The sequence below is a fragment of the Ahaetulla prasina genome, chromosome 4 (assembly GCF_028640845.1).
Source record: "Ahaetulla prasina isolate Xishuangbanna chromosome 4, ASM2864084v1, whole genome shotgun sequence".
NCBI lineage: Eukaryota > Metazoa > Chordata > Lepidosauria > Squamata > Colubridae > Ahaetulla > Ahaetulla prasina.
In genome coordinates, this window is record NC_080542.1 from 42017529 (window position 1) to 42044100 (window position 26572).

Below are 26572 nucleotides of genomic sequence, written 5' to 3' on the forward strand. Positions count from 1 at the left end.
GGCTGGATGCCACTTTCCAAGGCAGCCTTCACTGGGACATATGAAAAAGATGGGACGGGTTGTGGCCTCCGCTACCCTTCTTTTGTTCCTTGGAATTTTACTGGAGCCTCTTAGGTGGTTGGATGCTGCGATACAGCCGTGCCCAGCCTCATGCCATTGTACATTGAAAATCCTCAACTGCAGCCGGACTACCAATTTTCCTGGTCTCAGCCATGTGCCTGTTCCAGAGCCATTTGGTCATCCCTATATTTTTGTCATGCTGTGAGTATTTAAGTCTTGGAGGAACTACCACACCTATAATTGAGAAGGGAAATCCACTTTAAGGGAAGGAAATTTTTGTTACAAGTGAGAGGAAGATTAGGCTTATTATTCTCAGGTACAATAAGCATAAAGGTGAAAAGTTGTATATCCTGAAATGTACACTGTGTATACCTGTATATACAAGTCTTAAGTGCTATTACCCTACTTCCTCCACTATTTCTCCCTCTTTTTTCGAGCTTTGGGTAATTTGCAGTGATGTCTTTTAGTAGCTGGAGAATGATAGTCAGGCCTTACAAACTGATTTTCCAGTTGAAATATATAATATTATCTACAGTGGCTCTGACCCCCCAAAAAATAATCACAAATATCTGTGTGATCTTGTGAAATCAGCTCATTAGCTATAAAGAGATCAGCAATTCTATGATATCAGGAATCATGGTAAAATGATCAGCATGTTCCAGAGTCATTTGGTCATCCCTATGTTTTAGGGATCCACATTGCATAATGTGAAGTTCATTTTTATATGGCCCTTCATGTTATGTAAAGTCAATCATAGTAGCTCGTAACCTTCCGATCTATGTATTCGGTGTGAACTGTCTGGTTTAATATCTATTGAGATTTTCAGGCATCAAAATTTTGGCTGACCCAAAACGTGTTTTTTTCAAAAGGCAAGTGGACTTTCCTTTATGAGAGGTTTTTTTTGGGGAGGGGATATTGGTTTTTTTTCTTTGTTTTTTCTCATTTAATAATTGTTTTGCTATGCTCTTCCCTTATCATCTAGCCAAAGCTAGATTTTTTTAAAAAAATTATATATCTTAACAGTTGCCCTAGTCTAAATGGTAGTGTGACTTTGGGCCTGTCACACTCTTTCAGCCCTAGGAAGAATGTTATGACAAACCACTTCTTAAATCCTGACAAGAAAAATTGCAAGTAATAGTACAGGCAGTTGCCTAAAGTCATTAATGACTCAAAGACACACAAAAACAGACGAGATAGCAACCAACAACAACAAAAAAATTGGTTATAAAGGGCAGTGGCAATATCACAATTTGTTGTTGCATTACAGTCTCAATCATCCCCTTTTAACATGGGTGTGCTAACTGCAAGTATGGAAAATGTGATTCAATAGGTCTGGAAGCTTAATAGCTTTTGTAGGTGTTCAAACGCTTCATTCAAAACATCTGGAGAGGACCTAATTAAAAAATTAATCTGAAACTAAAGTAGATATTCTGAACACTGGAGGCAGATAGGCATAAAATACACCTTTGGATGCAGCATTATTAACATACTCAAAGGTTACATTTTAGATTAGGCAAAGAACTTTGTTGGAAAAGCCAACGGCACTTTTTTTAAAAAATTATCAATTTTTCAGAGTATAAGATGCTCCAGAATGTAAGACACCCCTAAGTTTTTGGGGAGGAAAATAGGGGGGGAGGAATTCTGCCTTTGTCTACCAGGTATTCATCAGGCTAGCATCCTTAGCCTGGTCAGTTTCAGCACATTAGTTTGCTGGTTGTGAGCACATATGTAAAATTGCCAAAGCACATCGCAGCCCAAAAACATGTCACGCAGAGCCAAAAGGATTGGTACGGAGGCCTAAAACACAATGCCCAGAGGTGGCGATCGGCGGCAATATGCTGTGGCGATCCCTGCAGCCTTGGATGGCACTCAAACGGAGCATTTGGAGGCTGAAAAAGAGACACATAAGCCATCGTCTGTGGCAATCGCTGTAGCCAGGAAGAGGAAGTGCCGAGGGCGAAGGTTAGGGGTCAGCGGGTGGACTTGGCTACATTTGGAGTATAAGATGCACCCAAATTTTCAGCCTCTATTGGGGGGAAAAGTATGTCTTACACTCCAAAAAATATGGTACAGCTTATAACATAACATAACATCAGAGTTGGAAGGGACCTTGGAGGCCTTCTAGTCCAACCCCCTGCCCAGGCAGGAAACCCTACACCATCTCAGTCAGATGGTTATCCAACATTTTCTTAAAAATTTCCAGTGTTGGAGCATTCACAACTTCTGAAGGCAAGTCGTTCCACTTATTAATTGTTCTAACTGTCAGGAAATTTCTCCTTAGTTCTAAGTTGCTTCTTTCCTTGATCAGTTTCCACCCATTGCTTCTTGTTCTACCCTCAGGTGCTTTGGAGAACAGCCCGACTCCCTCTTCTTTGTGGCAGCCCCTGAGATATTGGAACACAGCTATCATGTCTCCCCTAGTCCTTCTTTTTGTTAAACTAGACATACCCAGTTCCTGCAACCGTTCTTCATATGTTTTATCCTCCAGTCCCTAATCATCTTTGTTGCTCTTCTCTGCACTCTTTCTAGAGTCTCAACATCTTTTTTACATCGTGGCGACCAAAACTGGATGCAATATTCCAAGTGTGGCCTTACCAAGGCATTATAAAGTGGCACTAACACTTCACATGATCTTGATTCTATCCCTCTGTTTATGCAGCCCAGAACTGTGTTGGCTTTTTTAACAGCTGCTGCACACTGCTGGCTCATATCTAAATGGTTATCCACTAGGACTCCAAGATCCCTCTCACAGGTACTACTATTGAGCAAGGTACCACATATACGGTACTGGTGCATTTTGTTTTTTTGGCCTAAATGTAGAACCTTACTTTTTTCACTGTTGAATTTCATTTTGTTAGATAGCGCCCAATGTTCAAGTCTGTCAAGATCTTTCTGTAACTTGAGCCTATCTTCTGGAGTGTTGGCTATTCCTGCCAGCTTGGTGTCATCTGCAAATTTGATGAGTTCCCCATCTATCCCCTCGTCCAAGTCATTGATGAAGATTTTGTAGAGTACTGGGCCTAAAACAGAGCCTTGGGGTACTCCACTGCATACTTCCTTCCATGTGGATGTAGTTCCGTTGAACTACATTGAGTGCGGTTGGTCAGCCAGTTACGAATCCATCTGGTGGTGGTGCTGTCTAACCCACATTTTTCTACTTTATCTAGTAGTACGTTATGGTCTACTTTATCAAATGCTTTACTGAAGTCCAAGTAAATTATATCAACAGCATTCCTCTGGTCTACTAATTTTGTCATTTTGTCAAAGAATGCGATAAGATTAGTCTGGCATGATCTGTTTTTGACAAACCCATGTTGGCTTTTGGTTATTACTTTGTTTGCTTCTAGGTGTTCGGTGATTCGTTGCTTGATTATCTTTTCCAGAATCTTCCCCGGTATTGAGGTCAGACTGATAGGTCTGTAGTTTCCTGGATCTGTTTTTCCTTTTTGAAGATGGGAACTACATCAGCTCTTTTCCAGTCCTCTGGCAGCTCCCTGTGCTCCAGGATCTTTGAAAGATATAGTTCAGTGGTTCTGAGATCACGTCTGCCAGTTCCTTCAGAACCTTGGGGTGTAATCCATCCGGTCCTGGTGATTTGAACTCGTCTAGGGTAGACAGGTGTTCACTTACCATTTTCTTCCCTATTTTAACTTGTGTTTCTAATCTGTTTTTGTAGTGCTGTTTTGATAGGTTGGATTGTTTTTCCTTTTGTGTAAAGACAGATGCAAAATATGAGTTAAGTAGATCTGCTTTCTCCTGTTGCTTGTCATCTTCTTGCCACTTTCTCCCAGCAATGGGCCAATTGTTTCCTTGACTTTTTCTTGTTTTTAACATGTTGGAAGAAGCTTTTTGTTATTTTTACTTTTGTCGCTAGCCTTTGTTCATTGTGAGCCTTAGCTTTCCTCACTTCATCTTTACAGGCTCGGCTATTTGCTGATATTCTGCCTTAGTTATTTGCCCCTCTTTCCACTTTTTATATTTGTCCTTTTGTCTTTCAATTTGTCAGATAGTTCTTTATGCATCCATGCTGGTTTCTTTTGAGATCTACTATTTTCTTCTTCATTGGTATTGTGTTAGACTGTGCTTTTATAATCTCACTTTTCAAAATTTCCCAAGCTTCTTGAGTTGTTTTCCCCTGAGGATTCTCATCCATTGAATCCTTCTCAAGCTCTCTAAGTTTATTGAAATTAGCTCTCTTAAAGTCCAAGACTCTAGTTTGACTTTGTTCTACTACCTGTATTTGCTTAATGTCGAATTCCAATATTGCGTGGTCACTTGCCCCAAGGTTCCTGTAGCTTCAACACCTTCTATCATTTCATCTCTGTTAGTGAGAATTAAGTCCAATATGGCTGATCCTTGTCGCCTTCTCTATTTTTGGGAAACAAAGTTGTCTGCTAGGTTTGTTAGGAACCTGTTGGATCTTCCACTTGGTGCAGAGTTTGTTTCCCAGTTGATGTCAGGGTAGTTAAAATCCCCATTACTACTGTGATGTGCTTCCTACATACCTTAGTTAGCTGACTAGCAAAAGTTCATCTACTTCCTCTGTTTGGTTGGGTGGCCTATAGTATAGACCTATGGCAATATCGTTTTCACCCTTTTATATTGACCCAAATACATTCAAGATGATTTTCATCATTGTTGTGCTCTATTTCTGTAGAGATGTAGTTATTTCTTATATATAGTGCAACTCCACCTCCTCTTTTATTTGGTCTATTTCTTTTAAATAATTTATATCCCTCTAGCTGTATGTTCCATTTGTCAGTTTCATCCCACCAAGTTTCCGTAATGGCAACAATATCATATCTACCCTCATTTACTTGGATTTCTAATTCACCCTGTTTATTCCTCATACTCTGTGCATTGGTGTATAGACATTTGAGTCCATTTGGATTGATCTTGTGTTTACTGTCTACATAACCTGTGTTGACTGCCCTACTTTCTTGCCACCTGTTGGTTTAGTGCACATGGTATGGCACTCACTGTTAAATGCTTGGTTTTGCTTGATAGCATGGTTGATAGTCTTACCCATACAGACATCTATGTTACATGCACTGATAACCCTTTTAGTTTTCGATTGCTGGGGACAGAAATTTTCTATATCAGTTAATTCTCTGTCCCCACTGTTCAGTTTAAATGTTTATCCAGAAAATCTGTGAATGTATTGCTGAGTAACTCAGTCCCTTTCTTTGATGGATGCAATCCATCTCTTTGTACAATTTTTCATTGGACCAGTTGCAGACATCATGACTAATAAAACCAAAGCCTTCCTTTTACACCACTCCTTTAGCCACACATTAAACTCCACTACACGCTGGCCTTTACCTTTTTGTTCCTTATGTACTGGTAAAACCTCTGAAAAGTTAAGCCTACAACCTATGCTATTAAGTTCATACCCTAAGCTCTGGAAATCATTCTGCACAGAGAGCACATCCTTTTGGGACAGATCATTTGTGCCAAGATGTATAATAGCATCAACATCAGAATCCTTACTGGCATTCTTGACTATCTTAAGAATACGCCTCTTGTCTCTGCTGGCAGTAGCACCAGGTAGACACCTGACGTCTTTCAAAACCTCCATATCCTTTCCTAAATTTACATCCCTTACAATTGAATCACCAATCAGAAGGTGGCTTCTCTTTTTGGATACCTTGCTCTTCTTGTGTGACTGATCTGTAATACTTGATACACACTTTTCCAAAGTAGGTTCAAATAACAAAATACAAATAACAAATAACAAATATCAAATAACAAAAAACAAAAAATTATCATAGATATAGATATAGATATAGATTTGTTTTCTGAGGTTTTCGCGGGTGTTTGTATGTAGGTCTTTGGTTATTCGGGTTTTCTCCCGCGTAAAATTGGAAGTGTCTTGGCGACGTTTCGACAAAGTCTCATTCGTCATCTTCAGGCTTCAGTTTCGTGCTTCTGGGAGCAAATTGCTTGAAAGAGGCGGTGGTGAGGCCTCTCCTCAAGAAGCCTTCCGTGGACCCAGCTGTTTTAGGTAATTATCGTCCGGTCTCCAACCTTCGCTTCGCGGCGAAGGTTGTAGAGAGTGTGGTGGCATGTCAGCTACCCCAGTACCTGGAGGAAACCGTCTATCTAGACCCGTTCCAGTCCGGTTTTCGGCCCGGTTACAGCACTGAGACGGCTTTGGTCGCGTTGGTGGATGATCTCTGGAGGGCCAGGGATAGGGGTTGTTCCTTGGTCCTATTAGACCTCTCAGCGGCTTTTGATACCATCGACCATGGTATCCTGCTGCACCGGTTGGAGGGATTGGGAGTGGGAGGCACCATTTATCGGTGGTTCTCCTCCTATCTCTCCGATTGGTCGCAGACAGTGTTGACGGGGGGGCAGAGGTCGGCCCCGAGACGCCTCACTTGTGGGGTGCCTCAGGGGTCGATTCTCTTGCCCCTCTTGTTCAACATCTATATGAAGCCGCTGGGTGAGATCATCAGTGGTTTCGGTGTGAGGTACCAGCTGTACGCTGACGACACTCAGCTGTACTTTTCCACACTGGACCACCCCAACGAAGCTATCGAGGTGTTTTCCTGGTGTCTGGAAGCCGTACGGGTCTGGATGGGGAGAAACAGGCTCAAGCTCAATCCCTCCAAGACGGAGTGGCTGTGGATGCCGGCATCCCGGTACAGTCAGCTGCAGCCGCGGCTGACTGTTGGGGGCGAGTCATTGGCCCCAATGGAGAGGGTGCACAACTTGGGCGTCCTCCTGGATGGACGGCTATCTTTCGAAGACCATTTGACGGCCGTCTCCAGGAGAGCTTTTTACCAGGTTCGCCTGGTTCGCCAGTTGCGCCCCTTTCTAGACCGGGATGCCCTATGCACAGTCACTCATGCTCTCATGACATCTCGTCTAGATTACTGCAATGCTCTCTACGTGGGGCTCCCCTTGAGGAGCACCCGGAGACTCCAGGTAGTTCAGAATGAGGCTGCGCGGGTGATAGAGGGAGCCCCTCGGGGCTCCTATGTAATACCTCTCCTGCGCAGACTGCACTGGCTGCCTGTGGCCTTCCGGGTGCGCTTCAAGGTTTTGGTAATGATCTTCAAAGCGCTCCATGGCATAGGGCCGGGCTACTTACGGGACCGTCTGCTGCCACCAAATGCCTCTCACCAACCCGTGTGCTCTCACAGAGAGGGATTCCTCAGGGTGCCGTCGGCCAGGCAGTGCCGACTTGGGACACCCAGGGGAAGGGCCTTTTCTGTGGGGGCTCCCACCCTCTGGAACGAGCTTCCCCCAGGACTTCGCCAACTTCCTGACCTTCGAGCCTTCCGCCGCGAGCTTAAGACACATCTATTTATCTGCGCAGGACTGGACTAGAATTTTAAATTTTTAAATGTTTAAATTTTAAATCTGGTTTTAAATGGGGTTTTATTATTTATATCTCTATTTTAAATATTTGGCCTATATAATAAGTTTTTTAAATTAATGTTTTACTCTGTATATATTTATGTTTTTTATATGGCTGTAAACCGCCCTGAGTCCCTAGGGAGATAGGGCGGTATAAAAGTATGAATAATAAATAAATAAATAAATAAATAAATAAATAAATAAATAAATAAATAAATAAATAAATAAATAAATAAATAAATAAAAAAAATAGCCAGTTTAGTATAATTTAGATCTGGCCTTGAAATCATTAAACTCTGAGTTCTAGACCTCCCTTAGGCATAAAAATCAACTGTCTTCCAATTCTTTTTATATATTTAGAAATTGTGAAATTCATGTGATACTAAAGAAAGTGAAGCCTTAGTCCCAACATATTTTAACTAAGCCTGCTGTATTTTTATAAGAATATAGACAAATCAACACGCATAACTATAATAGGGTCTCAGAAGAGTTGTTATGTTCTCATTTTCAGTTTAGTTTATTGTTTGACTTGTTTTTTTAGCAGAAATGTCAAGGCAGCTGCTTGCCCCAGTGTAGAGCCAGCTCAAGAAATATTGTAAGATCAGTTTCTTCCCAATATTTCATTTTAAAGTCTACTTATAGGCAACTTGTGACTTTCCAGAGGTGACTGAATTGCAACTGTCATTGTCTCTCACTGTTGTTTGTGAAGGTTAGAGATGCCAGCTGACCATAGCCTCACCAGTCTGTGAATAATAAAAATGAGATTGTGTGTAAGGGGAAAGACAACTGCAGCTCCTTCCCTGCTTTTCTTTAAACACCTGTGTCTGATCTTAAGAAGATTTTGTGGTGGCTTGAGTTGTATCATTTTCTTTTCAGATGTATCTCCATTTAGTGTGTAAGATTAATGTGATGTACAAATCAGAGATAGAACATAATGCTTATTTCAAGACATTCTGTACATTTAAATTGTATGTATTCTCTTATATTCATTTTTTCCCTTCAGGGATTTTACTGGAAACACAGTTTCTTCCATTAATAAACGGGTGTGGTGGGCCTATCCTTGGACTGAATACTTGTAAGTATATGCTCACGTTCATCCTACATAACTAACATGGAAGGAATATCCATTTCCAATGTTAGCGCCTGGTGGTTATGCATCACAAGTGTCTCACCACTGCATGTACCACTGCATGCACCACTGCATGCAGCTGACCTTCTTGCCCTGCGAGACTCCCCTCTCTCGCGGGTTTGGCCCTCTACGTTATCGAGGGCCCACCTTGAGGACAGGTTTTGGAACCCCGAGAGGTGGCATGCTAAAAATAGGAGGCTTAGAGGATTTTTAATTAAAAGTTTTCAGGGAATTTTTAAGGGGAGTTTTAAGGGGAGTTTTAAGGGGAGTTTTAATGGGAGGGTGAATAGTGATGGGTTTGGATTGGGGGGTGAGTTGGGAGATGGGAAAGAAAACCCGTCGGGGAGGGGGCCAGTTACTGCGGGTACTTGCGGCGTTACTATATTAGGTCCAGAGGTGATGAGGGAGGATCTTGTTCCAGTTCATCAGGGTTATTCCATCGGCACAGTAAGTGGGAGGAGCAGATATGGCGGAAGCGGGGGGCCATATCGTGTTTCGGGAGTACGCGCTCACTGTCTAAGAGCGATTGCGTGCTCCGGCCCCTCAGATTTCTCCTGTTCCCCAAGTGACCAGATTCCTCAGAGCTTGGACCTTCGCCTGATGTTATGCAATGCGAGGTCTGTGGTGAACAAAGCCCCCCGATTTCTGATCTTATTCAGGAGGGGACCGCAGACCTTGTGGGCATTACGGAAACCTGGTTGGGCACGGAAGGAGGGACCCCCCTGATCGAGATGTGCACACCAGGTTTTTGAGCATTCCACCAGCCGAGGGCTCAAGGTAGAGGTGGAGGGGTGGCGGTCGTTATTAAGGAAAGTCTAGATCCGAGGGAGACCACTGTACCTCAGATATCTGGTTGTGAAACCCTCTATGTGAAGTGGGGCCATAGGACTCAGGTGGGCTTGTTGATCACGTACCTGGCTCCTTGCTGCGTGACAACAGCCCTGCCCATGTTGCTGGAGATGCTTGCCGGGTTGGTGGTTGAGACCCCTAGACTGATGGTCATGGGGGATTTCAACCTGCCATCAACCGGCGCAGCATTTCGGCGGTTCGGGAGTTCATGGCTTCCATGACAGCCATGGACCTGACTCAAGTAGTGGATGGCCCTACTCACATCGGGGGAGGCACACTAGATCTGATTTTTATCTCGGGTCAGTGGATGAATGATCTGGAACTGGGTGATATAGTCATTGAACCTTTGTCATGGTCGGATCATTCTCTCCTTCATCTGGACTTTCGGACCGCGACCCAACACTGCAGGGAGATGGGACCAATGCGTTGGTTCCGTCCCAGGCGCCTGATGGACCCGGAGAGGTTCCTGATGGAGCTTGGGCCGTTTCCTGAGGAACTGGTCTGCGGCACGGCCAAAGAACTAGTCGCGGCCTGGGAACAGGCCGCGGCTGGGGCTCTGGACCATGTTGTGCCTTTGCGGCCTCTGACCCGGCGTAGGTCTCAACCAGCTCCTTGGTTTACTGAGGAGCTGAGGGAGATGAAATGCCGGAAAAGACACCTAGAGAGTGTCTGGCGGTCTAGCCATTCCAAAGCTGACCGAACACTGGTTAGGTCATTTATTCAGACTTACCTGGTGGCATTGAGGGAGGCTAAACGTACATACGTCTCCTCCCTTATTGCATTGGCAGATAACCGCCCGGCCGCCCTGTTTCGGGTGACCCGCTCTCTCCTGCAGCAGGAGGCGCGGGATGACCCCTTGCAGGCCGAGCTGAGGATTTTAGTAGGTATCTGCACGATAAAATTGCTCAGCTCCGAGACGGTTTAGACCAAAATTGGGTAGATCCAGGTGGGACGTCAGAGCCTCGTCTTGTTGAGACTGTTTGGGATGAGTTTGATCCTGTGACTCCTGAGGATGTGGACAGGTTGCTGGGTAGGCTTAATGCCACTATATGTTTATTGGACCTGTGTCCCTCCTGGTTGGTGCTGGCCACACAAGAGGTGACACGGGGCTGGCTCCAGGGAATTATTAATGCTTCTTTGTTGAAGGGAGTTGTCCCTCCCGCCTTGAAAGAGGCGGTGGTGAGACCCCCTCCTCAAGAGGTCTTCCCTGGACCCGGCCATTTTAGGTAATTACCGTCCTGTCTCCAACCTTCGCTTTGTGGCGAAGGTTGTAGAGAGTGTGGTGGCATGTCAGCTACCCCAGTTCCTGGATGAAACGGTCTATCTAGACCCGTTCCAGTCCAGCTTTTGGCCTGGATACAGCACAGAGACAGCTTTGGTCGCATTGGTTGATGATCTCTGGAGGGCTCAGGATAGGAGTTATTCCTCTGCCCTAGTCCTACTAGATCTCTCAGCGGCTTTTGATACCATCGACCATGGTATCCTGCTGTGCCAGTTGGAGGGTTTGGGAGTGGGAGGCACCATTTATCGGTGGTTCTCCTCCTACCTCTCTGACCGGTCGCAGACAGTGTTGACAGGGGGGCAGAGATCGACCATGAGGCGCCTCATGTATGGGGTGCCTCAGGGGTCGATTCTCTTGCCCCTCCTGTTCAACATCTATATGAAGCCACTGGGCGAGATCATCAGTGGCTTTGGGGTGAGTTACCAACTGTACGCTGACGACACGCAGCTGTACTTTTCCATCCCGGGTCACCCCAACTAAGCTGTCGAAGTGCTGTCCCGGTGTCTGGAAGCCGTGCGGGTCTGGATGGGGAGAAACAGTCTCAAGCTCAACCCCTCCAAGACGGAGTGGCTGTGGATGCCGGCATCCCGGTTCAGTCAGCTGCAACCACGGCTGACTGTTGGGGGCGAGTCGTTGGCCCCAATGGAGAGGGTGCACAACTTAGGCGTTCTCCTAGATGGATGGTTGTCTTTTGAAGAACACTTGACGACCATCTCCAGGAGAGCTTTTTATCAGGTACGCCTGATCCGCCAGTTGCGCCCCTTTCTCGACCGGGATTCCTTATGCACAGTCACTCATGCTCTTGTTACCTCTCGCCTGGACTACTGCAATGTTCTCTACATGGGGCTCCCCTTGAGGACCACCCTGAGGCTTCAGCTAGTTCAGAATGCAGCTGCGCGGGTGATAGAGGGAGCTGGTCGGAGCTCCCATATAACACCAATCCTGCGCAGACTGCACTGGCTGCCTGTGGTCTTCCGGGTGCACTTCAAGGTGTTGTTTACCACCTTTAAAGCGCTCCATGGCTTAGGACCAGGTTACTTACGGGACCGCCTACTGCCACCGTTTGCCTCCCACCGACCCGTGCGCTCTCACAGAGAGGGACTCCTTAGGGTGCCGTCAGCCAAGCAATGTTGGCTGGCGGCCCCCAGGGGAAGGGCCTTCTCTGTGGGGGCTCTTACCCTATGGAACGAGCTTCCCTCTGGACTTCGCCAACTTCCAGACCTTTGGACCTTTCGCTGCGAGCTTAAGCCCTATTTATTTACCCGTGCGGGACTGGCATAGAACTTTTTAGTTGTTTTTAGGGTTTTAAATTTTTAAATTAGGTTTTTTGGATTTTAAAGGTATTTAAATTCGGGCTAAATTTAATAAGTTTTTTAATTGATATTTTATTGTATGTATTTGACTGTTGTTTTATTTTGCTTGTTCACCGCCCTGAGTCCTTCGGGAGAAGGGCGGTATACAAATTAAATAATAATAATAATAATAATAATAATAATAATAATAATAATAATAATAATAATAATAATAATAATAATAATAATAATATTATTATTATTATTATTATGTGTGTGTGTGTGTGTGTGTGTGTGTGTGTGTGTGTGTGTGTGTGTGTGTGTGTATGTAGACTAGTGAAATAGACAGTATGGTGTTCATCTGCCACCACAGCAAAAGGCTGTGATTTTGTCTGTCTGTTCTAAATTTTCTTCCATCTCTTTAGGATCTTCAAGAACAATCACTTGACCAGACTGGATAATACATCTCTAAATGGCTTGCTTTCACTCATACACCTGTAAGTTTCTATCCCTAGCCATGTCTTACTTGCTATTTCCCAAAGAACTGTCCCACTTTTAAATTGAGTGAAACTCCTAATGATCAAGTTCATAACAAGTAGAGCATGCAATTTTAAACCTTACACTTTATTCCTATGATTTTTCTGGGCTTGGGTCTTCCCTTTTGAAGGAGTGATTTGCTTCCTTGCATTTGAAGCTGTATTCCTGCCTTTCCTTTGACATGATTGCCTCCTCTGGTTTCCTGACACTGAAATTGCTCAGTAGTGGGCTGGCATTTTTATTTTATTTTATTTTTTTATTTATTTATTTTTGTCACACAGTATATATAAGCATAAGCATTTAATAACTATACAATATATAAGCATGAGTATGTAATAACTATATTAATTGCATATAACAAAAGGAAACAATAGGACAGGAACGGTAGGCATGCTTGTGCTCTTATGTACCGCCCCTTATAGACCTCTTAGGAATGGGGTGAGGTCAATAATAGATAGTTTTTGGCTGAAGCTTTGGGGATTTTGGGAAGAGACCACAGAGTCAGGTAGTTTATTCCAAGCATTAACAACTCTGTTATTGAAGTCATATTTTCTGCAATCAAGATTGGAGTGGTTAACATTAAGCTTAAATCTATTGTATGCTTGTGTATTGTTGCAATTGAAGCTGAAGTAGTCTTCGACAGGAAGGACATTGTAATAGATGATTCTATGAGTTAAAGTCAGGTCATGTCGAAGGTGGCATAGTTCTAAATTTTCTAAACCCAGGATTTCAAGTCTGGTGGCATAAGGTATTTTGTTGTATTCAGAGGAGTGGAGAACTCTTCTTGTAAAATATTTCTGGACACATTCAATTGTATTGATGTCAGAAATATGGTATGGGTTCCAGACAGTCGAGCTGTATTCAAGAATTGGTCTAGCAAATGTTTTATATGCTCTGGTTAGTAATGTAGTGTTATTGGAGAAGAAGCTACGCAAGATTAGGTTTACAACTCTTAAAGCCTTTTTTGCGATGTAGTTGCAGAGGGCTTTGGCACTTAGATCATTTGATATGAAAACTCCAAGGTCTTTAACAGGGTGAGGGTCATCTGTAAGATAATGTCCATCAAGTTTGTACTTAGAGTTTAGGTTCTTTTTTCCAATTTGTAAGACGGAGCATTTGCTGGTTGAGATTTGGAGTTGCCAAGTTTTAGACCATTCCTAGATAAAGAAGCCAAAAGGCAGAAGTATTGAGATGTCCTCCACAATGACCGCAAAAACATGGAGGGAAATTAGACTTATTAAAATTATTGTTTTTGTGCGGAGGGTGAATCAGTGTGAATTTAGGGATTGATCAAAGAAGGCAGGATGAGAAAAAACACCGAGTTGACCAGTGAATGGATGTTGTTTGGCTGAGAAGTCTGTGTTCAGTTCAACCATTAATCAAACCAGGCCAGCACTGATTAGCTCTTCTTTACAATTTGTATAATTCCATATGCTTATAATTATGATGTCCTGTTGTAGAAAATAATCAAAACAGTCCAAATCAGCCTTAGACTAACAGAATCAGGAAGGCTGAGAGTTAAAACATTTGGTTATTGTAGAATTATCCTTAGCCTTTTAGCAAAGTTAATTTGAACTGGGTTAGCATCTGCCAGCACCGGACATCCTTTGAAGTGCTGATTATTCAGCTGGTGCTTTTGAATAATATTGGTTTTTAATATAGTTATAACCCTAATTTTAAATTTTGCTGTGCATTACTGTAGACCTGGCTGAGCATGAAGAAGGAGTATGGTACCAAAGCTATGTTAGCGGAATTGCTATGTTTGGGTAGAGTTGAGAATGGGTGCTGCCCTTAGATAGCTGGATATGAGGCCTTACTTGTGAAATTAGGGATTAGATGAGATTGCTAGTTGGCACTGGAGTTCCCCAATCTTATAGTTCTAGGGGATTTCATCATGCTTATTTGCTTAGGGAACAAAGTTGTATGCCAGCACAATTACCAGATTCTTGGTGACCAACAAGATATAAAAATACAATAAAGAATTTTTAAAAAGTAGATAAAACAAAAACAAATATACGCCATAAGTCCTTAAAAGCCCTCCAGAAATGTGCTCATTTTCAACCTTTTACTAAAAGCAGCAGTGTGGGAGACAGACATATCTGCAAAGTTTTAGGACAGCCTTCTCCAAGCTGATGCCCTTCAGATAGGTTGTTTATACTCCACCTTTATTATTATTTTTTATTAATAACTCGAGACAGTAAATACACAATATACTCCTTCCTCCTCCTATTTTCCCTAAAACAACAACCCTGTAAGGTGAGTTTGGCTAAGAGAGAGAGAGAGAGACTGATCCAAAGTCACCCAGACAGTTTTCATGCCTAAGGTGGATCTGGAACTCACAGTCTCCTGCCTTCTAGCATCGTGCCTTAACCACTACACCAAACTGGCTTTACGCGGGGCTATAATTCCCTGTTTTGAATGTTCTGCTTGCTACCATGCCTAATAGTGCTGCAAACAAGAATTAAACTATAAGGGGGTGGATGGAAAAACAATGGCACAAGGAGGCTTGGTATGTGTGAAGTGCTGTGCCAATCTCATCCATGCACCACATATTGGCTTGTTATATTTTATTAAAGCTATATATTACAGGCTAGCAAATAAATGAAAAACAAATAAAGCAACTGTGAGAGGTGAAGATGGAGCTGACATTTTGTTCCAGGTGCAATATAATGTGTGTGCTCTTTTAAACAGGGATATCTCATATAATCAAATACAGACCATTGAGAAAAACGCATTTGAACCTGTTCCACTTCTGCAATCTATGTAAGTCTTTAAGTAAAAAAAAACCTCCCCAGTTTAAACCATGGTGAAAATTGGGGTAGGAGGCAAACTGAAATCAAATGGCAATTAATCTTCCAGCTGTAGGTGTGTCAATGACTTATTATTGAATGGTTGACTGCCCTCAACCCTTTTTAAAATGGGGAGAGGGAGCTTGGACTCAAGGATAAATGAATTTTGCATTTTCTAAGAAGTACTGTATGAGTTCAGACTGAACTCTGAGTGGTTCAAAATTCAGCTCTAGGTTTGATTGTCAGGGCCAGACCTGAGTCTTCATAAGTGGGAAGAGCCTAAAGTGTTTTTATAGAGTTGTAGGGCTTACTATGAATTGGAATCTCTAGAGGCAAAATTATATGGCTTGCAGGGAATTTCATTAGCCCTTTGAATCATGAGCTCTGCCATCCTATTAAGTAATGATACCTTAACCCTAACATGCATTGAAGCTTCTAACTAAAGAACTAGCATGGTAATTGGAGGAAGCCTGGAGTGATTGTTGAAAAGGTCAAAATGGTAGTATACTAGCTTAGTTCATTGGAAAAGGAAGAAATCACTCTCACCCTGCACATAATTCTCGTATCCCCAGTCAACGAAGAAGAAGAAGAAAGTTTTTGGGTCTGCTTTATTTTATCTGTTGTTTATTTAATACAGTGGAAGACGTTCTACATAGCTTTCTTGCTTTCCTTTCCTTTCCAGCAATCTCAGTGGCAACCGTATTGTGCAGATAAAACAGGGGGCTTTTCAGGCCTGGCACGGGATGCAGTTGCTATACAAGTTGTAAGTGAAAGTGAAACTCTTTCAGATAGTGGGTGAGATAGATGGCTTCTAACAATGGGGCACAAACTCTCCTCTAATGCTTGCAGGAGATCAACAGGTTTGTAAGATGGCTTTCAATCCCAAACATTTCTCTTTTGAAGGAGAAGGGGGAAGATATAGCCTCTGAGTAGGGAGAGCCAACAGTCTCTAAGTTGGTCTCCAAGGCAGATGTCTTGATCTCCCACCAGGATATATCTGGGATATTTTCTTACATTGTTATGACTTTACATCCCATTGTTCCCATAACATTGGTTATTCCACACCTCTTCCTTGGAGTAACAATAACTAGCATTTTGTGATGAATTCTTATAAATGAGCTATATAAATACATAATAGATAAGTGAGATTCGAGGCACTATTAGTATAGCAATGGTCCATAAAGTCATTACTGCTAAAATATATTTAAGGCAAGTCACCCAAAATACAATGGCAGAGCTTTAAGGCACTCTTTGAGATACTAAGCATTTTCTCATAAACCCTCTTTTTTCATGTTCAGACAACTTAGAGAGGGAAGGAAAAATATCATATATTTTTAACTTTAGTTTTTAACAAAAAGGTAAGCGCTGTAGTGGAAATATTTGCAAATTTAAACAGGAGAGTTGGGAAACTACACAATCTGTACCTCATTCTAAAAACTCTTGTAAGTAAAGAATCACTAAATTGGAAAGTATTCCATGAGAACATTAATCTCTCGAATTTAGGTAGCATTAATTTTATTGTTTAATCTGTAAAATGTGAGAAAAAGCCTTTGATGGAATAGGATCATTTTGGGAGAAATGATCCCAAAGAATAAGAATTTAGGTATGCCTTTAACCTAGCACAAGATCTTATAGAACAAGTAGAGAACTATGGTTTTGCTCCATTTAACATACATGCAATTATACTGAGGTGCTCAGAAATGAGGGATTGATTTAAAAAGAGGCAAAGTTCCTATTAGGAGCTTTTGAATGAATTTGGTGGTAAGAGGAACCTGTTCTTTAACTGAACGGAAAAAGTTAAAGGAAAGAATAAGACAATCAGAAATAGGTTTAGTGCACTTGAAATATAGCATTTTATGTGGTGCAAAATAACCAGATAAACTCTTTCCCATAAGAAGTAGCAAATTTTACTTTGGGTAATTCTAAAGGGAAATGGAGAAAAGATCTATCAAAGGCTACCAGTCTTGAACTTTCAGGGAATGCTGCTAAGGATAAGAGCATGTTCCTGCCACTTTTTTGACTGGAAGTGAGAACTAAGTATGCCAGATAAATATAACAAAGTTGAATGCAGTGGAAATGAGTTATTTAAAAAGTATATTACCTCTTAAAAAGAAATCATAGGATCCATAAGAATATTGATGATGAACAAATGTGAATTAAACACAAAAGTAATTAGCCAGTATGGAAGAGATGCAGTTTGTTGAGGTAGTTTAAACTGAGTGGGAATTGAAATGCAAAACAATACATGAAAAAAGAGGACTGAGAGAAAAGGAAAACATGGAGGGATGGAATTGACGAGGATCTCAAAAGAGAGAAGGGAAAAATGTAAAGGCAAAATATGGGATGGGCATGGAAACACGGATACTTGCTTATAGGTAGAAAAATGTGGAGAGATAAAGTAAAAATGCTGATATAAACTAGATTTATATTTCTTTTTTCAGATCTGCTGCCTTTAATTTCTTTTGTTTATTATTTCTTACTAGTAGGATTAGTAATTAATAATAAAGTTATTTAAGGTCAAAGAACAAAAGAAGACTTGAAAAATTTGTTGCTTATACGCTACCTGAATTCTTCCTCTTTTATTCTGCTACCTCAATTGTGCCAAACTGATAACCAGCTCTTTTGTCCTTCAGGATTCTCAACCATAACCCACTGAGAAAGATTGAGGATTCCCATTTCTACAAATTGCCCTCACTGAGATACCTGTATGTGTGAAGTTGCTCTTGGCTTTATTAAGGGTTTGTTTACTCTGGAATGTATTCAGCTTTTTTTTTCCTGATTAATTTGGCTTGGGCTACTATATCTGAAGATCAATATGGTCCTTGGTCAGGGTCAGAATTACCTGGGTCCAGATTTTCTTACAGGCATAGAATAGCATAACCATGGACTAGTCATTAGCTGTCAGTGCTTTAACATTGTCTAGATCAGGAAAAAGATCCCACAAGAAGACCAGAACTAGGCTTCATTGAGAAGGTTAGATAGTTGCCTTGAGGTCTGAAGGAAAGTTGGTAACTGTAAATAAATCACAGAGTTATTTTTGTAAGGAGAAAACAAAATAGGCATGAATTATATATGTATGTAAAAAAGAGGAAAAGGAGTAGGAAAACATTGTATATTTTGTATTTGCTATTGTCAGCATTTCATTCCATTAATTTTTAATCCTGGGTCCTGGATCTCTTACCTAGACTGGAATTTATGAATGAATCCATGGAACTACATGCAGTTGCTTTAATTCTACATTTGTTTCTTTGTCAGCACACAGTAAAGGGAAACATCCCAATATATTTTGTACCCACTGGAAGACTTTAGGCAAATTGACTTATTTTAGAATAAGCTTTGAAGCTCAAGCCTTGCACAAAATCACCAGTTAGCATTTTTATTTAGTGTGAACTTATCACAAGACCTATGTATTCCCCTACAACAAAAGCCTTGTGGGTTAGGATGGCTGAGAATGAGTGGCTGATCCAAAGTCATAGAGGGAGTTCAGACAATTAAGTGGAGACTGGAACTTGGGTCTTCCCACGCCCTTAATCATTCTGGATCTTAATTGCTCTGACAACTCCTATGGAAACCAGTGCCAACAATCTCAGTGATGGGCTGTGATTAATTAATAGGAAGGAACATCTTTATATGTATTTCTTTTCTTACTTTAAGCATTGATTCATATATGGCAGGACGGACATCCTGGCATTTGAAACTCAGCTTGGGGGCTAAGTCATGGCAACTTTCCAGTCTGGCTCTGCATGATGAAGAGTTGTGTACAGTATTGTTCAGCAGAAGCAATCCATTTTTTACCTCCCTGCAGTAGCTGGTCAAATCATTTGATTACTTTTAAATTACCACATTGTTATTTGAGTCCTTTTCCTCAAGGAGCTCAGAGCAGTGAAATAATAATATTTATTCATTTTATATTTGAGCAATCCAATCAGATAAACCAAGTTCTCAACACTTACGTTGGTCAACACTTGCATACATTGAATATAAAAATTGGCTACTAAACGTGTGTTGTGTTTGGTCCGTGTACTGAACCGTAAACATATCATGCTAATCCAAAAAAAGAGCACAAAGTAAGATTTAAAATAATCTAGTTTTGCCTATTATGTGACTGTAGATGCCAGGTCTTAACTTGGTTAACTGTGTTGTAAGCCCAATCATAAACTAGGTCAAGGGATAACCAATGAGGCGAAGTCTCCCACTCAATGTCATGAATTCATTTTCACTGGCTGTGTTCTGCAAATTGTCTAACTCTTCCTATCTCTGGAAAAGTCTGCATGTCCTTTTTTTGCAGAGACCTTGGTTCTACAGAAATAACCATAGACATACTAGAGAATTTGCTCAAAATCTCCTTCAAGTTGAAAACTCTGTAAGTATCTCTGATCTTTTTCTGTAACTTCCAAGACAATGGGAAAGGGGACATATTATCCCTTTCCCTCCTTCTCTTCTTTTTTTCCTCCTCTCATACTTTTGAAAATGGCAATGCAGATGTTATAATTTCCTCATGAGGAGCATTTTGGTAATATTAAAACTAAAAGCTCAAGCCACTATTAATAAACATTTCCCAACGAGAATGCTTAGTTATCATGGATGTTGCCTGTGGATACAGTGGTTGTCTCAGAATATTTTCTGTCCACAGTACATCTCAAAACAAGCTAGAGTTCCTTAGAACCTACCAACTAAAATTTATTAATGGAAACATCAAAACTAGCTGGTAAAAATCCCATTGCTGTCAGTCTTACTCTTTTGCTTACATACAATATGAACTGCAGCAAAGAGGGAGAACAGAGACATCCAAGGAATGTTCCATTAATTTGCAACAGTGAACACTGATAGGGAGTTTAGGATTAAAAGTACCTAAATATTTTTAATACATGTTAACTTTGTTGAAGTCAGATGTGTCTGGAGGTCTGGAAAAGACTAGTTAATATAGAAAGTAATCCCTGAGATCAAACCATAGTATAAGTCATAAATTTATAAAAATATAGAAAGCATAATAATCTGTTTTAGCCAAATAGCCTACAATAATATTATCTACGCTTTCCCTAACTGGGAGCCTCCCAGGTATTTCAATTTCATATCTGACTAGTTTATCAAGCAGTTTTGAAGCTCAATAGGAGGGAGAAAGTTGGTTTACTTTGGTTGTGCATGTATGACATTGAATTACAAACAAACCAGTCATACTTTAGCCTGGTATGTTACACTGTTACACAATAGCTTGTGCATTTTAGGATTAATTATCAACAGTAAATGAATTAGCCATCAAGAAATATGCCATAAACCAGGAGTCTCCAACCAGAATCCTGGGAGTTGAAGTTCACCAGGTTTAAAGTTACCAAGGTTGGAGCCTTAAACTAGCACCTAGTAAGGAAGCAATGAAGAACTTAAAAAAGATGTTCAGATCCTGTGAGATGGACTTTATAGAAATAATGTAGGTATTTTTGAACTTTGATGTTGGAGAACACCCCTGAGAATGCCACAGATAACCAAGAAAAGAAACAGATCATAAAACAAACCAATCCAGAATTTTCACTGAAGGCATATCCCAGTCCATATTATCATATTTTGGACATATTATGTGAGGATCCAGCTCTCCTGAATGCTAGGAAATATGGAACAAAAGAGAAGGGGATGCTCAACAGAAATATGGATAGACTAGATTACAGCAGTGATTGATGTATTATTGGAAGACCTGAGAAGCCATATGGGAACAGATCATCCAGAAGAAAGTCTATCTTTGTGGTTGGTAAGATTTGACACCAACGACAGCATATAATTAATGTTGTGCAAACCTAATCTGTGTAATCTTTATGAGTCACAGTGTCATGTGAGCCCAGAAATTTGATTTAACTAAATTAACTCTGATTGAGTTTACTATGAAGAATATGCTATGAGCATAATTGCTGATTGATAGTAGCTTTAAAGTTTTCATGTTTTCCCAATCCCATCTGAAATTATTAGGGATTGAACGGATGTAAACTTTTTTTTTACACACATCGCAATTTCATCTTTTTCTCCTTACCAGTTCTGAACATTACAGAAAGTTTTGTTTCTCTGTGAAATTTCTGTTTTCTGGCATGAAAACTTCAGCATATACAGAGCATATATTTTAGCTAGGTGCAAGGGTTCTTTCTAGTTAAAAAGACCTTGAGAAGTAAGGCATCCTACTGCCTGTTAAAGTTAGATAGAACTGACGTGTTAAATGTACTGAGAATGAATATAAAGGTTTCCCTGTCCAGCCGAGCCTGACTGTAAGAGAGCTGCTCATCTCTGTTTCTTAGCAGAGGGAGCTTTCCAGCTGACAATCTCAGTGTATTAACTCCTGAGCAATTGTATCGCTTAAATAAACGAAGATCGAAAAAGCCAGATTCCAGCAAGATTCTACTGCTGTAACTAAATAGCGAATTCAAGAAGAATCTCTAAGTTGTAGTACCAGCCTGCATAAATATCTGGATAACTCTAGATATACAAGGACTAAGAAACTTTCCCCTCAAAACTTATTTTTCTGCCTGCACCACTTAAATCTAGTAATGAGGCCCTTTACCTGATGGCTCTCTGCTTCATCCTCTTGACTATCTAATGCTGCATAGAAATATAATATCCGACTAGTAATCAGATAGATATTCTTAAACTCCCATGCTGGGGAGCAATTATCATCATTGTTTGCTATCTGCATCAACTCCTTATTACCTCAACCCAGTTCTGAGCCGCATGGACCGAGAGAGCTTTCCTTGTGATTGTTCTAAACTGGCACCCGACTGAAAGGGCTAGATTGAACTGTAGCTTGTAAAAGTAATAATAAAAGTTTGTGAAGCCCTTGTCCTTTTTCATCCACAGTATTTTGCCTAGGAAAATGTCCTGCTGCCTTTGCCGAAATCAGGATGCCATTGAAACTTTCTCTAATACCATCAAGTTGGATTGCTCCAAAGAATGTCTCCCAAACATCTTTGACGATGGTAGGCCAAGAACACTTTTCCAAAATACTTTGTAGCCATTCCAATTCTTTCACAGTTCTAAATAAATAAGATTTTAGGGAGGAAAAAAACCCCAGGGATAGAACAATACATGAGTGTGGCAGATGTGAATGATTTATTTACAAATTACTGTTTGCGTATTAAATGGATGTACAGCCAAGCATTGGTATGCACCATAATTTTTTTTTTTAATAAAAAAGTCAGATCAATGTGTGAGCAATGTGGCACCTGGGTGCCATACATTCCAATACAAACAAAACTGATCAGATTAAACATTATTATTACATTCAATCGACTTAATTCCCATAACAATACATACCTATATTAGATTACAGTCTATCATTATTCAATTATTCCCCCTATTTCTCATTATTACTTTCAGTTTATCAAATAAAAATGTAATACATTAATATTCCCTTTATTTCTATTGCTTATTCTAGCTTTTAATCATAACATCCTATATTAAAAAAAACCTTTTCTTTCTTTCCTGTCTAACTTCTAATCATGTCACCTGCTAGAAAAGAAGAGGGAAAAAAAGAATAGAGAGGGAGGGAGGGAAAGACAATTCAAAACAACAGCTGAGCAAAGGAATCATCCATTCATAATCTCTTGCCTGCTTTATATTTTAATTCCTATGTGTTAAAAGAAAGAGGGGGAAAAGAAAAGCAAGTCAAAGACAATAAAAATAAAACAATAAAAAATCATCTACCCATCATCTCTTGCCCACTTTAATATGTCAATTGCTATGCTTTTTTCTTTTTAGACCTGTCTTCCCCCTTCGTCTCTTAAATCTCCTTCTATATCTATGTCTTGGATGTCCAATCTGAGTATTCCTCCCACCTCTACCCTCTTCCACTGCCTATTTTCTAAAATTTTTGCAGAGGCCCCTGCCTCCATTTCAAACAAAAGACTTGCTTTCTTGAAACCATTGGTCACCCAGTCCATCATTCTTAATTGCTCAATCTAAGCAAGGTAGATGAGAAGGTGTCATTAACTATGAGGGAGCTAAAGGTCTGGAATTCAGGGTTGTTCTTTCTTCTCCATTTTGTGACTTGTGATAACGAGATATTATCTTTCATTCTCGGATTATTTTTCCTTGAGTTAGCAGAAAATAGTTGAAACATTTATGATTTAAAAGACTTAATTTTTTTAATTTTAATCCAAATATTATATTAAATGGTCCAATTTGATATCTTCTAGATAGCCTTTACCTAGGATTTCTATGATCTGTGCTTTTAATCTTATATAGAAAGCACCACGTTGAGGAAGGCTGCTACAGTGCATAGATCAAACCTTATCTATATAATGACCACACATTATCTGTGAGAAATTCTACTTTCTCAGTTAGAATTCTACCATGAGTAAATATATGGTTCTAGTTTTCAAACAGATTGTCACTACAAACCAGGGGTGAAATGTTCCTGGATCGGACCGGATCATGCGATCTGGTAGCGATCGCAGCCAGTAGTTCAGCGATCCGGTAGCAATGGCAGAGTGAAACTCTGCCCACCCATCCGGGTATCATTACTTCCTGGTTTTAACCAGGAAGTAATGTGTTTTCTACCTTCTGCACATGCGCAAGTGGTTTTGCGCATGCGCAGGTCTGCATGCACATGTGACACGCATGTAGCACATGCACTCCCAAACCGATAAGTTGATTTCACCTCTGCCACAAACTCTTGTGTTACGCCAAGCAAGCCAGCTTTTTAGCATCTTCCTTTGGAGTATATCACCTAATCATCCAAGCGTCAAGATGTTCTCCTGCACTGATTATTTAACATCCAATGTGTAATCTGAACATGTCTTCTTAAGAGTAATTGGAACTTAATCCTGAGTTAAATTGGTACCAGACTGAACTGTAGGCCACATTTCATGCTAATTGAATAAACTGATTTATATCTAAACTGATATTTATATAAACTGATTTATATCTAACAAACTCAGTTATCTGTTCCATCCATAGCATTTGCTACCAATGAAAGAAAAATCATGATTCCTTTTTTTCCTCCTCCTTTTTCTTTTTTCTGAGCAGAGAAAGAGGAACTTTGGGAAACTATGCAAGATGATGTAAAGAAAGTACTGAAAACCAGAAAATTAAATGCCACCAACATACTAAATATTATCCCTGAAAAACCTGAACATCATAATGTCACACTATCACTCTTGGTGACCCACGGACATACTCATTTAGGTATCCATTTTCATAAACACACACCAGATATTCTTAAATCAGTCAGTGGATTGAGTAAACTCGCTCCTGATGAATATGTGGATGTGAAGTGGTCTGATAAAAATGAGCTGGATAAGCTGTATAAGTTAACAAATTTGCTACAGGTGGCTCTCAAAGCAAAATTAGCAGAAAACGAGGAGGAGATTCAAGATTTGGAGATCCAAAAGGAATTGCCTGTAGAAATTTCAGATTATGGCAACATCATCCTAAGCAATAAAAGCCATAGGAAAAGATTAAAGAGCCATCTGAAAAGGGTAAAGAGAGACCACTGGTTTGGAAAAAATCCAAGGGAAAAAGAGTTATTTTTTAGGTTCAGAAAAAACGTAGAATTTCCAAAAGCCACTGGAAAACCTACAGGAGAACAAGGAAAACTTGTGTTGTGTACCACGGCAGAAAAACGGGAGAAGCTAGCAAGGGAACTAGAGCTTCAGAAGGCTGTTTCTCTTAACAGGTTTCTTCAGACAGTACTTCATTCCTTACAGAATCATTCCATTTCGAATCTTCCAACTAAGATGCCTCTCTTGACTGCTTCTATTGTAGTTAAGGTTGGTGCTGAAGACTCAGAAACTTTGAACAAACACTTGCCTGATATAACATTGTCTCATGAGACACATTGGAAGCATCATAAACAAACCACCTCTGCTCTCCCCAGCAGAGACACTGTTGACAAGTTGCTTCAGAAGGAACTCTATGAAGTTGAGTTAAACAAGGTGTTGGCATCTATCTTCCCAAGTGAGTCTGAAGCTCATTTAAGGAAACTCTTTTTCCGCCTGATCCCTATTATGAACATGGACTGCAGTGAGCCCAATATCCAGATGGCTTGTAATAAATTATTCTCTACACTAAATCTTCTCTTGAAGGATTTCAATGTGAAACCCAGCCAGGAGACACCTGTTCTATGGAACTCTTACTTTTGGCCCACTAAGAACATAAATGATATGATTACGGCAAGCTCCAGAAAAATGGAGAAACCTTCTGATGAGGTAAAGGATAGCTAAGTAAACCTAGATAAGTAGTCCTAACCAGTTACGAGTTTTAACAATCCCCAGGATTGGTGTAAATTAATTGCACATGCATTTCAGTAAAGGCAATTACTGTTTTGGGATAAAAGCCTTGTTAGATTGTTTAAAGTAAGGTGTATGGGCGAAGACCATTTCTTTGCCTTATTCCCATGTCTGTACTCAAGGGAAAGCAATAGGTATATATATATAAGTAAAGTACTTACAAATGGTGACCAGCATCTTGAGAGAGTGGCATATAGCACAAAGCTAAGGTAAAAGTGAAAATAAAGAAAAGCAAAATGAGGTCCATCAGAATTAAATCAGAGATTTCAGATAGGATGATATGGTTTTAAGAAAACTAGATTTGTAAGAACTGTTATTGCTTTTAAAAGGGAGATGGATCCAAATGTACTTCTTTTCTAGGGAAGGGAGCTTTTATATGGATTAAAAGAACTGCAAGTGTTTGCAATATTTCTTTCATAAAATGATGACTGGCCATTAAAAAAATGGATGCACTGAACAATAGTCAAATGTTCCCATTGCTAAGATAACAGTGATGATAATGATAATAATATCTCATTGTCTCCGTCCTAATTTATCAACTGCTTTTGAAATTTGACATGCTATTTCAAAGGAACAGAATGAATATTGACAAAAATATCTAAATATTTTTAATGCTAAATTTTGTAAAAAAATTTCTAAATGGTAGATGAAATGAAACTTGGACAATAATAAGCATAATATCTATAGTAAATAAGATTTGCTTTAATCATGATTTTCCCAATAAACCATATACAGTACCGCACATAAAGAAAGCATTCATCACTTATTTTATCTATTTCCTGTCTACTTTTTAAAAATATTTTACCTTTACACATATGATATCTTCCAAGTCCTAGCAGCAAAAATACTTTTCCCGTCTATATTTATAGGACTACATTTTGTCAGTGATTTATGAAGAGTTTGGTTAATGTTTTGTAAACTCATCTTTTATAAAATGTATGTTTTGCATGTTCATTGTAATTTAATAATTCCAAAGTGGATTTATTATGAGCATCCATTTATAAGAC

At 40.2% G+C, this 26572-nt stretch overlaps 2 protein-coding genes across 5 annotated transcripts in view; one reads left to right on the top strand and one right to left on the bottom strand.

Moving 5' to 3' along the window:
* HAP1 (huntingtin associated protein 1) overlaps window positions 1–26572 on the bottom strand; it is a 321391-nt gene that overhangs the window by 197297 nt on the left and 97522 nt on the right. The gene's annotated exons all lie outside the window — the stretch shown is intronic.
* The window catches only part of LOC131198917 (uncharacterized), a 33295-nt gene continuing 14589 nt past the window's right edge, over window positions 7867–26572 (top strand). For 2 of the 4 annotated variants that reach the window (XR_009155191.1, XM_058184190.1), the window contains exons 1-3: window positions 14283–19666; window positions 22135–22253; window positions 24304–25484. Coding sequence is in view for 3 of the 4 variants with exons in the window: in XM_058184190.1 (XP_058040173.1) it covers window positions 19575–19666; window positions 22135–22253; window positions 24304–25484 (1392 nt within the window). In the remaining variant the exon portion in view is untranslated. Of the gene's footprint in view, window positions 8501–12402; window positions 12475–14282; window positions 19667–22134; window positions 22254–24303; window positions 25485–26572 lie in introns of those variants that run through there. The other 2 variants (XM_058184191.1, XM_058184192.1) reach the window with 2 other exon arrangements.